At 53.1% G+C, this 14,084-nt stretch overlaps 4 protein-coding genes across 4 annotated transcripts; 3 read left to right on the plus strand and 1 right to left on the minus strand.

Moving 5' to 3' along the window:
- Nucleotides 1–4,007: 4,007 nt before the first annotated feature.
- On the minus strand, nucleotides 4,008–6,459 carry J3458_019698 (uncharacterized protein). Its single transcript, XM_007808344.2, has 2 exons — nucleotides 5,533–6,459; nucleotides 4,008–5,467 (listed from the first exon to the last, which is right to left on the minus strand). Exons 1-2 carry the CDS (start codon nucleotides 6,045–6,047, stop codon nucleotides 4,531–4,533), a joined length of 1,452 nt encoding a protein of 483 aa, XP_007806535.2. The 5' UTR covers nucleotides 6,048–6,459; the 3' UTR covers nucleotides 4,008–4,530.
- On the plus strand, nucleotides 4,098–4,460 carry J3458_019697 (uncharacterized protein; the record flags this gene model as incomplete). The annotated part of the gene is made up of 1 exon (XM_066121642.1): nucleotides 4,098–4,460. The coding sequence occupies one exon, from the start codon at nucleotides 4,098–4,100 to the stop codon at nucleotides 4,458–4,460; it is 363 nt and encodes a 120-aa protein (XP_065973259.1).
- Nucleotides 6,460–10,213: 3,754 nt separating the features above from the next.
- J3458_019699 (uncharacterized protein) lies at nucleotides 10,214–10,582 on the plus strand (the record flags this gene model as incomplete). The annotated part of the gene is made up of 1 exon (XM_066121643.1): nucleotides 10,214–10,582. The coding sequence occupies one exon, from the start codon at nucleotides 10,214–10,216 to the stop codon at nucleotides 10,580–10,582; it is 369 nt and encodes a 122-aa protein (XP_065973260.1).
- Nucleotides 10,583–10,991: 409 nt separating this feature from the next.
- J3458_019700 (uncharacterized protein) lies at nucleotides 10,992–12,409 on the plus strand (the record flags this gene model as incomplete). Its single annotated transcript, XM_066121644.1, has 3 exons — nucleotides 10,992–11,117; nucleotides 11,182–11,229; nucleotides 11,360–12,409. The coding sequence occupies 3 exons, from the start codon at nucleotides 10,992–10,994 to the stop codon at nucleotides 12,407–12,409; spliced, it is 1,224 nt and encodes a 407-aa protein (XP_065973261.1).
- Nucleotides 12,410–14,084: the final 1,675 nt, after the last annotated feature.

Below are 14,084 nucleotides of genomic sequence, written 5' to 3' on the forward strand. Positions count from 1 at the left end.
CCCAGCGCCAAGGCCAAGAGGGCCAAGAGCTGGAGAGACCCAGAGTTCTCGGAGCTCGAAAACCGACGAACTCATTTGCACTCGCCAGGCGCTCTTCTCCTCCGTACTCCGTGCAATAGTGGACGACCGTGGCCGATTCGAGGCTAGCGCCTCCAGAAGTGCTCAAGTGCTCAAGTGCTCAAGTGCTCGAGTGCTCGAGTGCTATTCATTACTAGCAGAATGGAAACACGGGCGGGCTTTTGCACCGGACTCTTGGCAGGTCCAGGGCGCCAGCTTGACCGCTCGGGCTTCTTTGGCTTCCATTGAGGAAACCGGAGACCGCCACAGCAACGCCCACAGATCGTCATTGGGGAGGCTATCTGGTCATCTGGGGGTGCGAAGACGGCAAGGCCTGGTGGCTTCGGTGCTCAAGCCGCCTGAAGCACGCAAGAGAGCACGTAAAAGCGGCGATGCGCATCTTCCCCGCCTGGGCCACCGTTCCCCTCGCCCTGCCCCGCCCAGCTGTGGCGCAAACGCTTGCACGCTTCTGGTCTTTTGGGCCAAGCAGTCGGTCGTTTAAACCACGCGCGCACACACACACATACACACACGTTACTATGCCTTTGGACCACCACTTGGTTTTGTTACAACAGCCCTGGCCAGTCTTGGCTCGCTCGTTCGATCCGAATTGGAGGGTAGCGACCCCTCCGTATGACCGAAGACTTGCACACATCCCGCCTTCTTTTCACCGTTGACAAGAGCGCCTTGACAGGCAACCAGATACCTATCATGGTTTCGCTACATAACGCTGATCCGGCTGCATTTCCTAGCCCTGCCGACGCGGGTGTCAGCCACCAGAGGGCTGGAACTTGCATGACATTATCAGAGATTAGAGTACAAGGCCCAAAGGTCCCAATAGCAACGTACAGCAAGAGGAGTTTGATAACGCTCTTACTGGCCGTCCAAGACGGCGACGTTAGCCAAATGCAATACGGCCGTGTGTGGCGCAAGACCGTTTTGCCCACCAGCAGCCGTTCCATCGGCCTGTTCGTGGACGCAATACAGACAATCATGATGCAAGAAACAATGCGGGACTCTCACTGCAGCCCGTTCCAGGCCCGGCCAAGTGAGACAGTTTCCTCCACGGCGGTTTGTTTGTCCATGGCCTTTGCTCCAACAAGCAGGGTTCAAAAGGCTGGCACAGTGTCCTGTCGCCACGGACGCAAAATGCGAAATAGACACAAAGAATGCGAAACCGAAATGCGATTCAAAACACCAGCCATGACCAAGGAAAAATAGTAGACGAGATTCCCATCAATTGCGAATCCCAGGCCTTGGTGGCACAACAGTCTTGTTATCGATGCTGGACTACTCCAGCGTGCGGCTCTCTATATCTTTTCATTTCCTAACCGCAATAAGCTGCAGGGCGATTATCGCCGGTGTTCAATCACGTCGGGATTCTGAGAAGCACAGCAGAAAAGAGTCAACTTCCGGCGGGGTGTGCGATCATGGATCGTCATGGTGGACAAAAACGACGACGTTCGCGCTTCATGTGGTGGCCATGAGTCGTCGGGCCGCCACCAGCCTATTTTTGGTCTCGTATTCTTCCTGCACGCTGCCGGCCCAATGCACAACCTGCATCCTGAACCTGAAGCTGGATGCCGGCTCTTTCTTGTCGTCTTTGCAAACAATGGGGTTGTTCTGTGGTGGCGGTGGGGAGGGGCCTTGGGGGGGGGGGGGGGGGGGGCGGGGGGGTTGTCTGCACCCGAATTTCTTCACCTGGCTGCCCCCGGCAAAGGCAACTTTGAACATTTCCATCCATCGTGTTTGGCAGTCGGTATATGCGCTGTCACCCCAAAGCTCTTGTCATGAGATACAAGACGCACGAGGACCCCGAGGTCTTTGGACTTTTTGTCGTCCTGCTGACTCTATATTGTGTAGGATTTCCCAAGCACCCATTGATGACAGACAGTTGATGACTAGCTTCATTGTGAAACGAGTGGTGCTATCGCTCCATGAGCACGGTCAGGGCCACCAACGCCATGGGCTGTTTGTGGTTGTTCCTTTCGCACGGGCTCTTCCCGCTTGTGTGCGAGGACATCATGACCCACCGGCCAAGAACGACGGGGGGGAGCAGATTAGACGTCTAATACCACCCGGACCTGCATTCACTCCAAAACTGGTGACGAAAAGGCAGTTTTCAGCCACGCCGCTGAACTCTGACGACGATTTGAGCCGGTACTTGTAGACCCAGTCAAAAGACGGCTCTTGTGACACTGGTCAGAGGGCTCCATCTGGAATATCACAAAACTGACAGAGATGACGATTGCTGCCGTGCTAGGGCTGCTGGGATTAGTTCAGTCTTGTCCAACCACGACACCACGATCGGGATATTGAGAGCCGGGGTAGGCATACGGGTAGGGAAACTGGTACGACGGGAACGCGAGGCTGCTGAGCGGTAGCCGCCATCTATTGAACGGTGATGGCCTGGATGTAATTTCGCTCCCAGCCGTCCCAGGTGCACTGACTGATTGTGTTTGCAAATACGGCTACCAAATCGGGCTGGGTGATTGCCAGTTCCTCTCGGATTGTATCAATGTGACTGCGGTCAGTCGACGCCAGGTCTGGACGAGGCTCGAACATGGGCCCGTCTTGGTGTTTTCTATGGTCGGGCAATACCACCAGGTCCAGACCAGGTGCTTGGTATTACCGGGCCTCTGCGAAGAGTCCGGGTCCCAAATCCGGAGAAGCGGCCATTGCGATTCAATTGGGGCAACACGACGAGACCTTGCCGGGCAGGTCGTGATACCTCACAATGGGCACTTTGCAATGACTGCCAGCTTTACACTGCTTGACATTATTGATCCCTAGGCCCCGGAATGGTGCACACATCCATGGTATTGCATTGCCCGAACGATGAGCCACGTTGCAGCATTTCACCGAAAAGGGCGCATCTCTCATCAAAGACTGGCAAGCGCTGTCTACTTGGTAGATTGGGTCTCTGGACAAGGCTGACGACTAACACGAGGTTGAGCAAAGTGTTTGAAATACGGGGACCAGCTCAGTGATTATGCTTGGTCCCTTCCCTTGTCAAGCCCGTCCGAACTCGATGATGGGCGTCACGGCCGCTGCTCCATCAGTTCCCGTTGTAGCGTTGTCTTTGCCAGGAGAACAAGGCCAGATCCTGATGCTTATATCGTCCCATCTCATACACAGCAAGCAAACAAGCAACAATTTTTAGGTTTGCACACCCATCGCCTCGTTCATGCCCGCGCAGACTTTGCCTCGACGGAAAACAGCGCCCAGTTGTCCGGTTTTTTAAAACTTGCCTGCATTTGCCAGCGTACCTGCATCGTCAACAGGGCCTAGCTAGGGAAACTGTCCCCTTTCCACGTATATACAAGTTCATAGTTTTTAATTTTCTCTTCTAGTAGGCGCCAGCCGCGTCTATATGACAAAGTCTTGAAAGGCCATGCCAGCGAGCGCCAGTCCCTGCACATCGAAGGGCCATGTATGTGCACGCAGTGCCAGGATAGCACAGCAGAGCCCCAAAAAAGGAAAAACGAGTGCTTTCAATTTTTTTTAAAAGTCCCCTTTTTCCTCGGTAGCACATAATGTTGACGCCCGTGACGCAATCATGCTTGTCACGGCAGCCACAGCAGGAAATGTAAGCACAAACGTGGTATTCGACGTGGCGCTGGGAAACTAGTGGCGTGGGCGTGAAGCGGGTGAGATTCGACGCAGCTGCTGAGCTGAATCTCGTCTTTGCTCACGCCGGTATCCTTGTCGGGCTCGGCAGGTTCCAGAATGTCCTGCGTGGGCCGCCCCAGCCGTGTCATATAATATGAGGTTTTGATGGATAAAGTCCACAGAAACACCCACAAGGTCTCAAGGCTTTAATAATAACACCAGAACTGGACGGATATCTCACCAGAACCCCTTGTATGTACATGCATATACACGTACATGTACACAATACGTACTTGGACGGCGTCGACGGCGCTGCGGGGGTGGTTGTGGGACCGGGCCGTTGAGCGACTTCGATCCGTTGATCCAGATGCTTAGATGCGTCAACGGCGACACTCAGTAGTCGTCTTTGAGCCGCCTGGCGTGAGTAGATGGATGCAAGTTGCGTTTATCATGACCATGTAGCTGCGCACAGAGGCAGTTTACATTTGCCCTTGTCGGCCAGCGCCGCCGTCTGTATTTGCCGAGCGACCCCTGCTCTTGAGTACTGCACTGACTATAAAATTGCTACAACTAGCATCATCAAACTACATAAGTATGTATCCTTTAGCCCCCCCCAAAAAAAGGCATACAAGTATCATCTTCAGTACAAATCAACAGTAGCCCAAGATGATTGTCCTCCCCAAGTATTCAAAACACAAACATTTTCCGAGGTTTTCATATCCCGCTCCCCCCAAGTCTATGATATTACCAATGCTCCAAAAAAAACAAAAATTGACGTGTATAATATGTAGTCATATGTCATGTTGCAAGACCAGCCAGAACAAAATCGCCCATCATGACCCTGTGGTTTACAGAAACACCTTACAATTCTTCATTACCATCGCACTGCTGCATCATCAACACGCGACTGACTTCCAGCTGAGGCTGCTTCCACGTCGCCTGCCAAGTGTCCCTGGCGTTCCAGAAGTCCTTGCGCGCACTGGGTGACCGGTCAAGCCACGGCTTGCCGGATTTGCCATCCTCAAACCAGCCGTTGGTGCCACCGACGGCCAGGTTGATAATAAGATAAAACTCTTGGTCGAATGGCGTGTTCGGCCGGCCCGTTTCACTCCACGTGTTCTTCAACCGTGTGCCGTTGGAGTTGGCGTCGGGGAAGCCTCCACGATTCCAAAGGGGCTTGTCAAAGTTGGTGTACAAGACCTGGAGCAGACGGCTGTTGACATAGGTGAAGAGATATTTCTGAGACCATTCGAGGCCATACGTATTGAACCCGCTGCCGTAGGTCGTGTGCAGGGCCTGGCGCTTGTTGTTGGTCTTCCACCACGCATCATTGGCGGGATCTGGACCCCAGTGGAGGGCCGACGACATGATGTTGTTGCCGCCTTGCTCATAGGTCCAGTTGTTGCCTCGAGACTCCATGATGTCAATCTCTCCAGACGCAGGCCACGGGCCGTACGTGTCCTTGACGGGCATCATCCAGATGGCGGGCCAAAGCCAGTCGCCTTCAGGGAGCTTGGCCGTGACCTCGACGCGGCCGTACTTGAGCTTGGCGCCCTTCATGGTGTTGATGCGACCGGATTTGGTTGGAGGGACGACGCTGGAGTTGCCCGTCGTGGTGTTGGTGGCAGCCACGCAGCTGTACCAATCTTTAGACGTGCAGGTTCCGTCCTTGAGCAGGTTAATGACGTTGTCCTTCTCCACCTTTTCGGCGTCTTGGAGAGTGGCCTTGATGACTAGGTTGCCATTTTGAACAAAGACATTTTCGTCACCTCCAGTGGTCTGCTCGAACTCGCCGTTGCTGCGACACGTGTTAGCAGCTGAGGCCTCATTGAATGGACAGTAAAGAAGCCCAGGACTCCTCACCCAAAGCCGCCAACTTGGACTTCCTTGGTCCAAACGTTGGTATTGAAGCCGCCGTCAAAGTTATCATCCAAAACAGGGCAGTATTTGTGGTGCACGACATTGCGAATGCCGTCCCAGACCAAAAATCCAGAAATACCCAAGCCAATCAAAATGCCGATGATTGGCAGAATGGTAACCCACTTCTCCTTGGGATCCTTCTTCTCCAACCAAGGCTTTTCGACTTCGCCCTTCATTACTCGCCTGGAATGGAAGTAGAGCTGGGAATTGACATCATATCGAGGCCCCATGGCGCTTGAGGAGCCGAAGCTGGATGCCGGCCTTGATGCATCGGGGCTGGTAAATGGATTCGTGCCTCTTCCAGGACGGTTCAAGGATGCCGCATCATTCTCGCCGAAAAGGCTGCGGCTATTGTCTGTGTTTGGAGTTCCGGATCGGATTGGCGTAGGATTGACGGTTGTTGTAGCAGATGGTACTGGATGGCCATAGTAGCCGTGGTTATACGGATCTTGCTCCATGGCGAACAGTGAGAGCGCCGGGACGCGAGGTGAAGGATGGGAGGATGAAACACCGAGGAGATATTACAACAAAAGACAGAAAAAAAAATAGAAAAAAAAAGGGCCTGCGAGTTCGACTACAGCCCGCAACAAGAGAGCAAACAGGACGTCACCAATGCTTCCTCTTGGGAACCGAAGCTGTTTCTCGAATGGGGATGACGGAGCGACCCCGTGACGCCCTGGGCTCTGGCGTAATTGCAGAGACTTAGGTTGTCGACTCCGATTGCTAAAAGAATGAAGCAGATGCAGAGTGCCTGCGAACAAAAGTTCAAAGTCCCAGGTAGACATGTGGGCAGGACTCGATGGAAGAAGCAAGCAGCACAGCTACGATCTCGTAGCAGTGGGCTGGACGCGGTGCCACTCCAAGACTCGCAGCATAGGGCCGTCATTGAACGGCCAGGGCGAGGCCCACCACACGGGCACTGCCCAAGAGCTGGGTGTCAGGTTCAGTCGGCTGCATCTGGCTGGTAACATTGAGCCCTTGCTCGCCAGCTCGCTCCAGAGGGAGGGGCCCGGCTCGTGCGGCTGCCCTGGAGAACGTCCGTATTGTACGGAGTACGGCGTGCGGTCCGTCTGGCAAGAGCGACCATGGCACACGGACACCACCGTGCCCCTGGGACATTGATGTTCAATGTTGCCGCCATACCGCTCAGTGCTGAGTGCATTGGCCCCATGGTGGGGTCAGGTCCATACCTATGTAGGTACTTAGGTAGTTTGCAAAAAAAACTTGGCTCAGTTTTGTGTGTGTCGATGTTTTATATTTTGCCCGTCATTTTTGAACTTCTACAAATAGCATCATCCCCCGCCGCCTACCACACGGAGTAAGCACCGTATTGTCTGTCCACCCTTAGGCCCGTCAACCAACCGCATTGCAGACATGATTATCAAGGTCGACAGGTTCACTCTCGTGTCCCAGTAGTATTATTCAAGGCTTTGTACAACTGACTCTGATTGTACGTGCCCATTGGCTCCAGCTCAAATGGCTACGGAAGCCGTCTCTGCCAAGTCAACCACCCCCGGCGCTCCCGCCTGCAATTGACCGTCAGGTGTAATTTCCCGCCCGGTGCTCTCCGTACGGGGCTTTTGGGCAGAGAGTATCACTGCAAAATGACCAATGCAAAATGTCAACTGGTACTTGCGTGCTCATTATAAAGAGCCCCCGAGGCCAGGTAGCCGACTCGATCACTTCTGAGACTGTGGCTCCGGCCAAGTACACTGTTTGTACGGAGCGCCATCTTGGCCGTCTCAATTTTGAACGGACCCCAAGGACGGCCAAACAAGTTGGAACCAAGATATTTTCAGGAGCCAACTGGTCATGCCTGTGTTTTAGACGGGTAGCCTTTCAAAGCAAAGTCTGCCCGGGTTCGTGGGGCAACACGGAAACTGAAGAAACGGGCATCGCAAAAGCGGCAGCAACCTGTGGCTGATTAAGGTGCTTGTGGCGTCGACCCCGATCCCTGTTCCTGCATGGCCGTCTAGAGACACGCCCCTTGCCGGTTTTGGGCGCCGTCGTGTCTGAACTCAACCAGGAAGGAAACCAAGTAAGTGCCTGGAAAGGACTAAAAACCATGGGAACTCGAGAGACTCGAGCTGCATGCACCGTGGCCAGCCCAAAGCACGGCAGGGAGGCACAGCAGGGTCGACGACGAGCCAAAAGCCAGGGCTGTGAGCGTGTGGTTACATGTCGGGAGATGCGAGCGATGCAACCAGAGAGCTCTTTCGTCGTCAATGGCCTGCTGTGTCCCGCAATATTATGTACGCTCCCAGGTCAACAGATCAACCAGCATATTGGCAATGCAGGGCCAAGCACGGCGTCTATTCGTTCCCACGCCGCAGTTTGTTCAGCTTCAGGCAATATTGCGACTTTGCGCTCCTTCGTTTAACGTGACTGCTGATGTTGCGCTGCAGTATCATGGAGTCACACTACCACGTGCATGTGTACGTGTTACGGCAAAAAAAAAAGGGTTTGATGTCAGAGGATCCTTTTTTTTCCCCTCGAGTCAGCGGCCCCGACGCAAAATTCTACTACCAGCGTATTACAGCAAACTCGCAGGCCATGCCTAACCCCCTTGAGCGTGGGAATGTTCTAAAGAAGTATCTTTTGGGAGTGTGAGCTAACAAATAACCAATATTGACTGATGTAAATTATATGATTGAATATCTATTGTGATTGAAGTATTTTCAATCTAATCAATTGATGGTTCCAAGGCCTCTTGAGAGCTCTGTAGATGCGGGTACGTGACTGGACCCTTTGCACACCCAAGGGATCATTATGTTGGCGTGGTATTGCCTTATCGTGTGCCGCTTTTGCACACCTGATAACAATGCCCCCAACAATGGCAGCTGGAATGCAATGGCACGTGGCCATGGAAGCTAAACTCGCCGACTCTGCACCCTTTTGTCCCAACGACATGGTTCACAAAACAACGGGCCGAAACGAACGAGTCCACCGGGAAGGGTCGCAAACCCGAGGCGCTTCCGGTACAGCGTCTGGACTTGTGTTGATTTGGACCCGAGGGGGCTGGCCGCCCTTGACAGCAGGGCAAAATAATGGCAGTCCGGCATCGCGGGGAGCCGAGTCTAGCGCGCAGCAATTGTTCACCAATACGACTCTGTGTGCCAACTCGCGCTTTGTTCTCGATGGACGACGCAAGCTATCTACGGGGTGGCCAGCAAAAACCATCAAGCCGGTCTGGCTCGGCCCAACGATGCCTTCACGTCGATGCCCCCAGCTTGTCTCGGTCATTATGAGTCCCAAAGATCCGGGGGAGAGCACTTGAGATCAGGCATTCAGACTCCATGTATCGCTACTCCCCGGTACTTTGGGGCCGACTCTGGGTTTGTTGAATACGAAGCCACGGCGAAAGCAACTGGCAAGCCCAGTTGGTCGGCCCAAGTCAACCTTGGGATAACGGCCGCTGTCGCCAATTACTATCGACATGTGGCTCCTGTCATATACATCATTTTTTTTTTTGTATCTGCAGCAAGACGGAGGGAAAAGCCGCATCTTGGTTGGCGTAGCTCCGGAGGCCCGGGCCCGCGATACGCGGGGGTCCGACGCCAACTGACCAGATATATGTATCCATCCATGCTGATAGCAGACACTTTGAATGCGCCAAGTCTCCACCTTGTAGCCTGCTATCGTGCTGTAGATGAGATGGAATGAGCCAGCGGCTATCCGTTTTCGAAACCGTGGCATTGTATGGCAAAATGCTGCAAGGCATGGGCCCCTACCAACTGACATGTCAAGTGCGGTGGCTACAAGGCCCGGCGAAGATGACGACTTGCAGGTCGATATGCGGCCCCGATCCCATCAAGAAAATTGTCAATGACGGGGGTCACAACAAACTTGCCGGGTTGCAGGTCTAAACACTCCAGACGTCGCCTTACGATACACACCCGGGCTCAGGCAGGGGAATCCCAGCAGGCAGTGGTTGACATGGAGCAGCATGAATCTCGTATTTTCTAGCAGACGTCGTTTCTGTATCTTCTTCCCCTGTCGAGCACACCGGCGTCAAGTGCATCTGCGTGGTTCAATTTGCTGCGGCCGTGACTGCAAACGAGAAAAAAAATATTCTCGGTGCACCGTCGCACAGCACGTTTTGGCATGAGGCGTTTGCGCGGCATCTTCGATATTCTGCCACCCTTTTGGTTATTTAATGTTGAGCGTCGACGCAGATGTTTGCGCTGACTTTAGTGTGGACGCGGTATATAACGCGCAGGATGGGCGGTTCCTCGCTTATGCAAACTACCGGGAGGGGAACCCGGTCTTGACGTACCTTTGTTCGTATATCAAATGTCTTTTACCAAATCTTCTCTTCCTCCGTACTCTATTACTCCGTATTACATACAGCTCACGTACAACGAAACAGGGTGGGATGCCTGCGGCAAGGTGCAGGGTAGTTTTGCCTAGTGTACCCCGTAAGTTGCCAACTCATCGCGGGAATCTAGATGTGCCGGGTCACCGTGGTAGGGAATGCGGCTGGCCCCCCTTGTCTTGTCATGCGCATAATCCAAAACTCGTGTCTATTTTTCCTTCTTTGTTCGTGCGCGGTATCGCCATCGTACGAGAGCCGGAGAATGTTGGTAAACGGCAGGCTGCGGGCACACGGAAAAGGTGAGAGACTATGTGGGTGGTGAGCAGCTCCCAAGGCCGGGGTTACACCCGTCCCCGACGAATGTCTACAATGGACTGCCGTGACAGGTCCGGTGCGGCCGGGCGCCCGAAAAAAAGAGGATCAAATTCAAAATCCATCTCGAGTGTCACTGGGCGGTTTCACAAGGACTCGGGCGACTTTGGTCGTTGGATGGCGGTTGGTGTCTTCGCGCCGATGGCTTCGTATTCTGGAAATCTCGTCTCCGGCCCTGTGTTCCCTCCACAAGACCGGCTCGAGCCAGATGGAACAATGGGGTTTGACAGATTGGTGCGCATTCCCCATCATTCATCTGTGTCTCTTGTTTTCATCGTGTTCCAAGACTGCTGCCCGGCCGGTTGAGACCGCAACTCGTCTGATTTGAGACCCGGGAAAGCGGCAACTCCCAGGATGCCACGCCCCCCTCTCGTGTTGCACTCGGCTTTTTTTTGTAAATGCCAGGCCGACCCGGTTGACGCCGCGGATAAAAGGTTGGCCATGATTTTTGCGACGTGGTGTTCGCTGGCGGGAAGCTAGTATTGCCGGCTGGCGTCGCGCACCGGCCAGCTGTCACGTCGCGGCACCAACAACATCGTCGGATGTCGTGCTCTTTGTCCGTCTCTTTGTCTCTGCACACGCGGGGCGACGTGAAGCTCCTCCAGAGGCATCTTGGGCATTGATGCATCCCTTGGCCGTATAGCCAAAGAGAAAAATTTGCATTCCATTTCTTGTTACAGCTCCTGGTGCTTTTTGCTGCCCTCAACGGACGACAATGTGGTTGCAGGCGGCGCTGAGCCTGGCCGCGTTGGTTGCCGCAGCCATGGCAGACGACAACAAGGACCTGGGCTCCGTGCTGGCTGCGAACAAGAACCTGACCAAGTTTTATGAATTGATCAAGGTAATGTGCCGTTTTGTATGTGCCTGAAACTCTGCCTTTGGCGGCTGACTTTTTTTTTTTCCAGAAATATCCAGACGTCTTGCTAGAGCTCCCGAGTGACAATGGAGTGACGGTACGTACGAGACGCTCGCTCCCCGTGGCCACGCAGGCAAAAGATGCCATGAGTTTTCCGCGGCAAGATGCAAAAAAAATTCACACCACAGAGATGGAATTCAACAGCTTGCTGACGCTTTTGCTCTCAGATTGTCGCGCCGTCAGACAAGGCCATGGCAAACATTGCCTACACGGCGCTCCAGCCGCTCTGGGACGCCGACGACAGGGACAAGACGACGGCCATCCTGCAGTATCACATCCTCGACGGCGCCGTGTCCGTGGCCGCCCTGCGCGAGGGGCCGACGTACCTCGAGACCAGCCGCCTGACGAGCCCGGCCCTGACCAACGTCACCGCCGGCCAGGGCGTGCTCGTCAACCGGCAGCGCGACGCCGTCGTCTTCACCAGCGGCCAGGGCAGCCGCTGCAGCCTGCTCGAGGCCGACATCCCCTTTGCCGGCGGCCTGGTGCAGGTCGTCGACAACCTGCTCGTGCCGCCGGCGCAGGTGGCCAAGACGGCCGACGCCTTCCAGGCCCGGTCGTTCCTGGGGTCGCTGTACGCCGCGCGCCTGATGCCCGAGCTCGCCGTGCGCAGGGACGTCACCATCTTTGCACCGCTCGACGACGCGTACGGCCTCGTCGGCGGCACGCTCAGGGGCCTCGACGCCCCCCGCCTCGCCCGCGTCATGAGGTACCACGTCGTCCCGGGCAGGGTGCTCTCGTCGGCGCGCCTGGCCAACGGCTCGAGCTACGATACGCTCGCGACGGACGCGGCCGGGAGGCCTGCGCGCCTGGTGGTGCGCCAGGACGGCAACACCAAGTATGTCAACTCGGCGCGCATCGTCCAGCCGGACATCCTGCTTGCCAACGGCGTCATGCACATCATTGGCAATGTCTTGAACCCGGACGTGGAGGGCGCAGCGCCGGACCCGAGAGCCGCTACGCAGTCGCCTGTGTTTGCCGTCTCGACTGTGTCCGGCGTCTTTACCAGTGATTTGCCGTGTACGGCCGACTGTCCGGTGACCACTACTGCTGCTGCGACGACGACGGGCGGTGCTGATGCATCGGGGGCGACGGCCACGAGCGCCACCAGTTCCTTGTCTAGTAGCACTTCCCATGGAGGGGGGGCTAGGTGTACCGCGCGTGTGGTTGGTGCTGCTGTTGGCATGGTTGGTTTGGGCGCTGGCATGGCGTGGATGTAGAGCTGATATTGAATATATTGTTTTTTATATTAGACGTGGCGGTGATGCAGGTGTAGGGTATGTGGCAAGGATGGATTTATCGCCGAAAAGAGACATCCTGAGGCTGCAAATACGCAGGTCACTGAGAGAGTGTAGAGTGTACGGGCACCAGACACCATGTCCCACTCAATGTTGTGACCTGGGATAAACGGCCGCGGATATGCTCCATGTCACTCGTCTGGTACCGTCAACTGGGTGTTTCTACGTACAGGAGGTAGCCAAAAGTCTGCGCCCCCCTTATTTCTGAAATGTATGGTAAAATTACGGGGAAAAGTAAATTTTAAAGTCTTTTACTTTAAAATTAAATAAAAAAATATATAAAAATATTATAAAAAATATTATATAGTAAAAATATCATTTAATTTATATATCTCTTATATTAATTAAGCTTATAATTTTAATTATTTTATTTAATTATATATAATTTTTTAAAAATATAAAAAAACTAATATTTTATGAAAAAAATTTAAAAAAATTAATTTTTTAATATTTTAAAATTAAATATATAATTAAAAGCCGGTTCGAACCCGGCCGGAGGCACCTGAATTTTCGGCTTGGTCACCCGGAAATTCAGTTAACCCGTGATTCTAATCACGTGATTTTAGGGGTGGAATTAAGCTAAGCCCACCTAAAAAATTAGCTAGCAGGCCCAGAGCTCTAGGGTAGGGGAAAATTAAGCTAGCACGTATTATAGCCGTAATATAATACACCGCAGAAAAATCAGGATAATAGGTTAAGGATAGGCGAAAGCGAATGATTAGTACCTGTAACCTACACGAGAAGAAATACGCCTTATATTATGCCGGGGTATAAGGCGGGGGGGGGAAGGCTTTACGAATACAAGTGGGTTTTTCTTCCCCTAAGGGTTTTCCTACTTGAAATACGGGTTGATATACTAGAATAGCTTTAAAAGAGCTCTAGCGTACTTAATACAATACAATATATAATTAAATAAAATAATTAAAATTATAAGCTTTGATAATATAAAAAATTTAAAAATTAAATTAAATTTTTTATCTTTTATTATTTTTATATTATATATATATAAAGCTTTTTATTTAATTTTAAAATAAGAGTATTTTTTCCTTAATATTTTACCATATATTTTTACAATAAGGGGGGCGCAGACTTTTAGCACCTTACTGTAGCTAGGTAGCACGAGCCCGACCCACTCGACCGACGTGTAAGCTATTAAAGCAAAAAAAGTCTGGTACCAGGAGACAATACAATTGTCCACTCTTTCTCCGCCCCCAATAGTAGCATACACGCCCCTGGGATAAACGTGGCCTTGTTTGCAACGCAGGCTTTGCTCGGGTACCAGGAGTCCTTTAAAGCCCCTTCGTCTCGGATATCTGCAAGCATTCCTTGGCCCCCCCGTTGCAAGTCGACATCGGGCCGCACATGAAACGACGAGATCTATCTCTGCCGCGTCTTTACAGAGATGGGGTCCTGTGAGCTGAGCAAAAAGCCTGGAACATCGGCACAATGTCGAGCCTGCTGCGTGTAAGCAGGCAGCTGTTTGGGTGTCTTTGCCTGTGGGAGCGGGTGGTGCTTCCGCCGACGGGGAGGCTGTTTTGCGTCTGGTGTGTGGATGAACAAGCGTAGGGCACCGGGCGATGAGGCTGCTTCTTTTGGC

This window comes from Metarhizium acridum (genome assembly GCF_019434415.1).
Source record: "Metarhizium acridum strain ARSEF 324 chromosome Unknown scaffold_568, whole genome shotgun sequence".
In the NCBI taxonomy this organism is placed as follows: domain Eukaryota; kingdom Fungi; phylum Ascomycota; class Sordariomycetes; order Hypocreales; family Clavicipitaceae; genus Metarhizium; species Metarhizium acridum.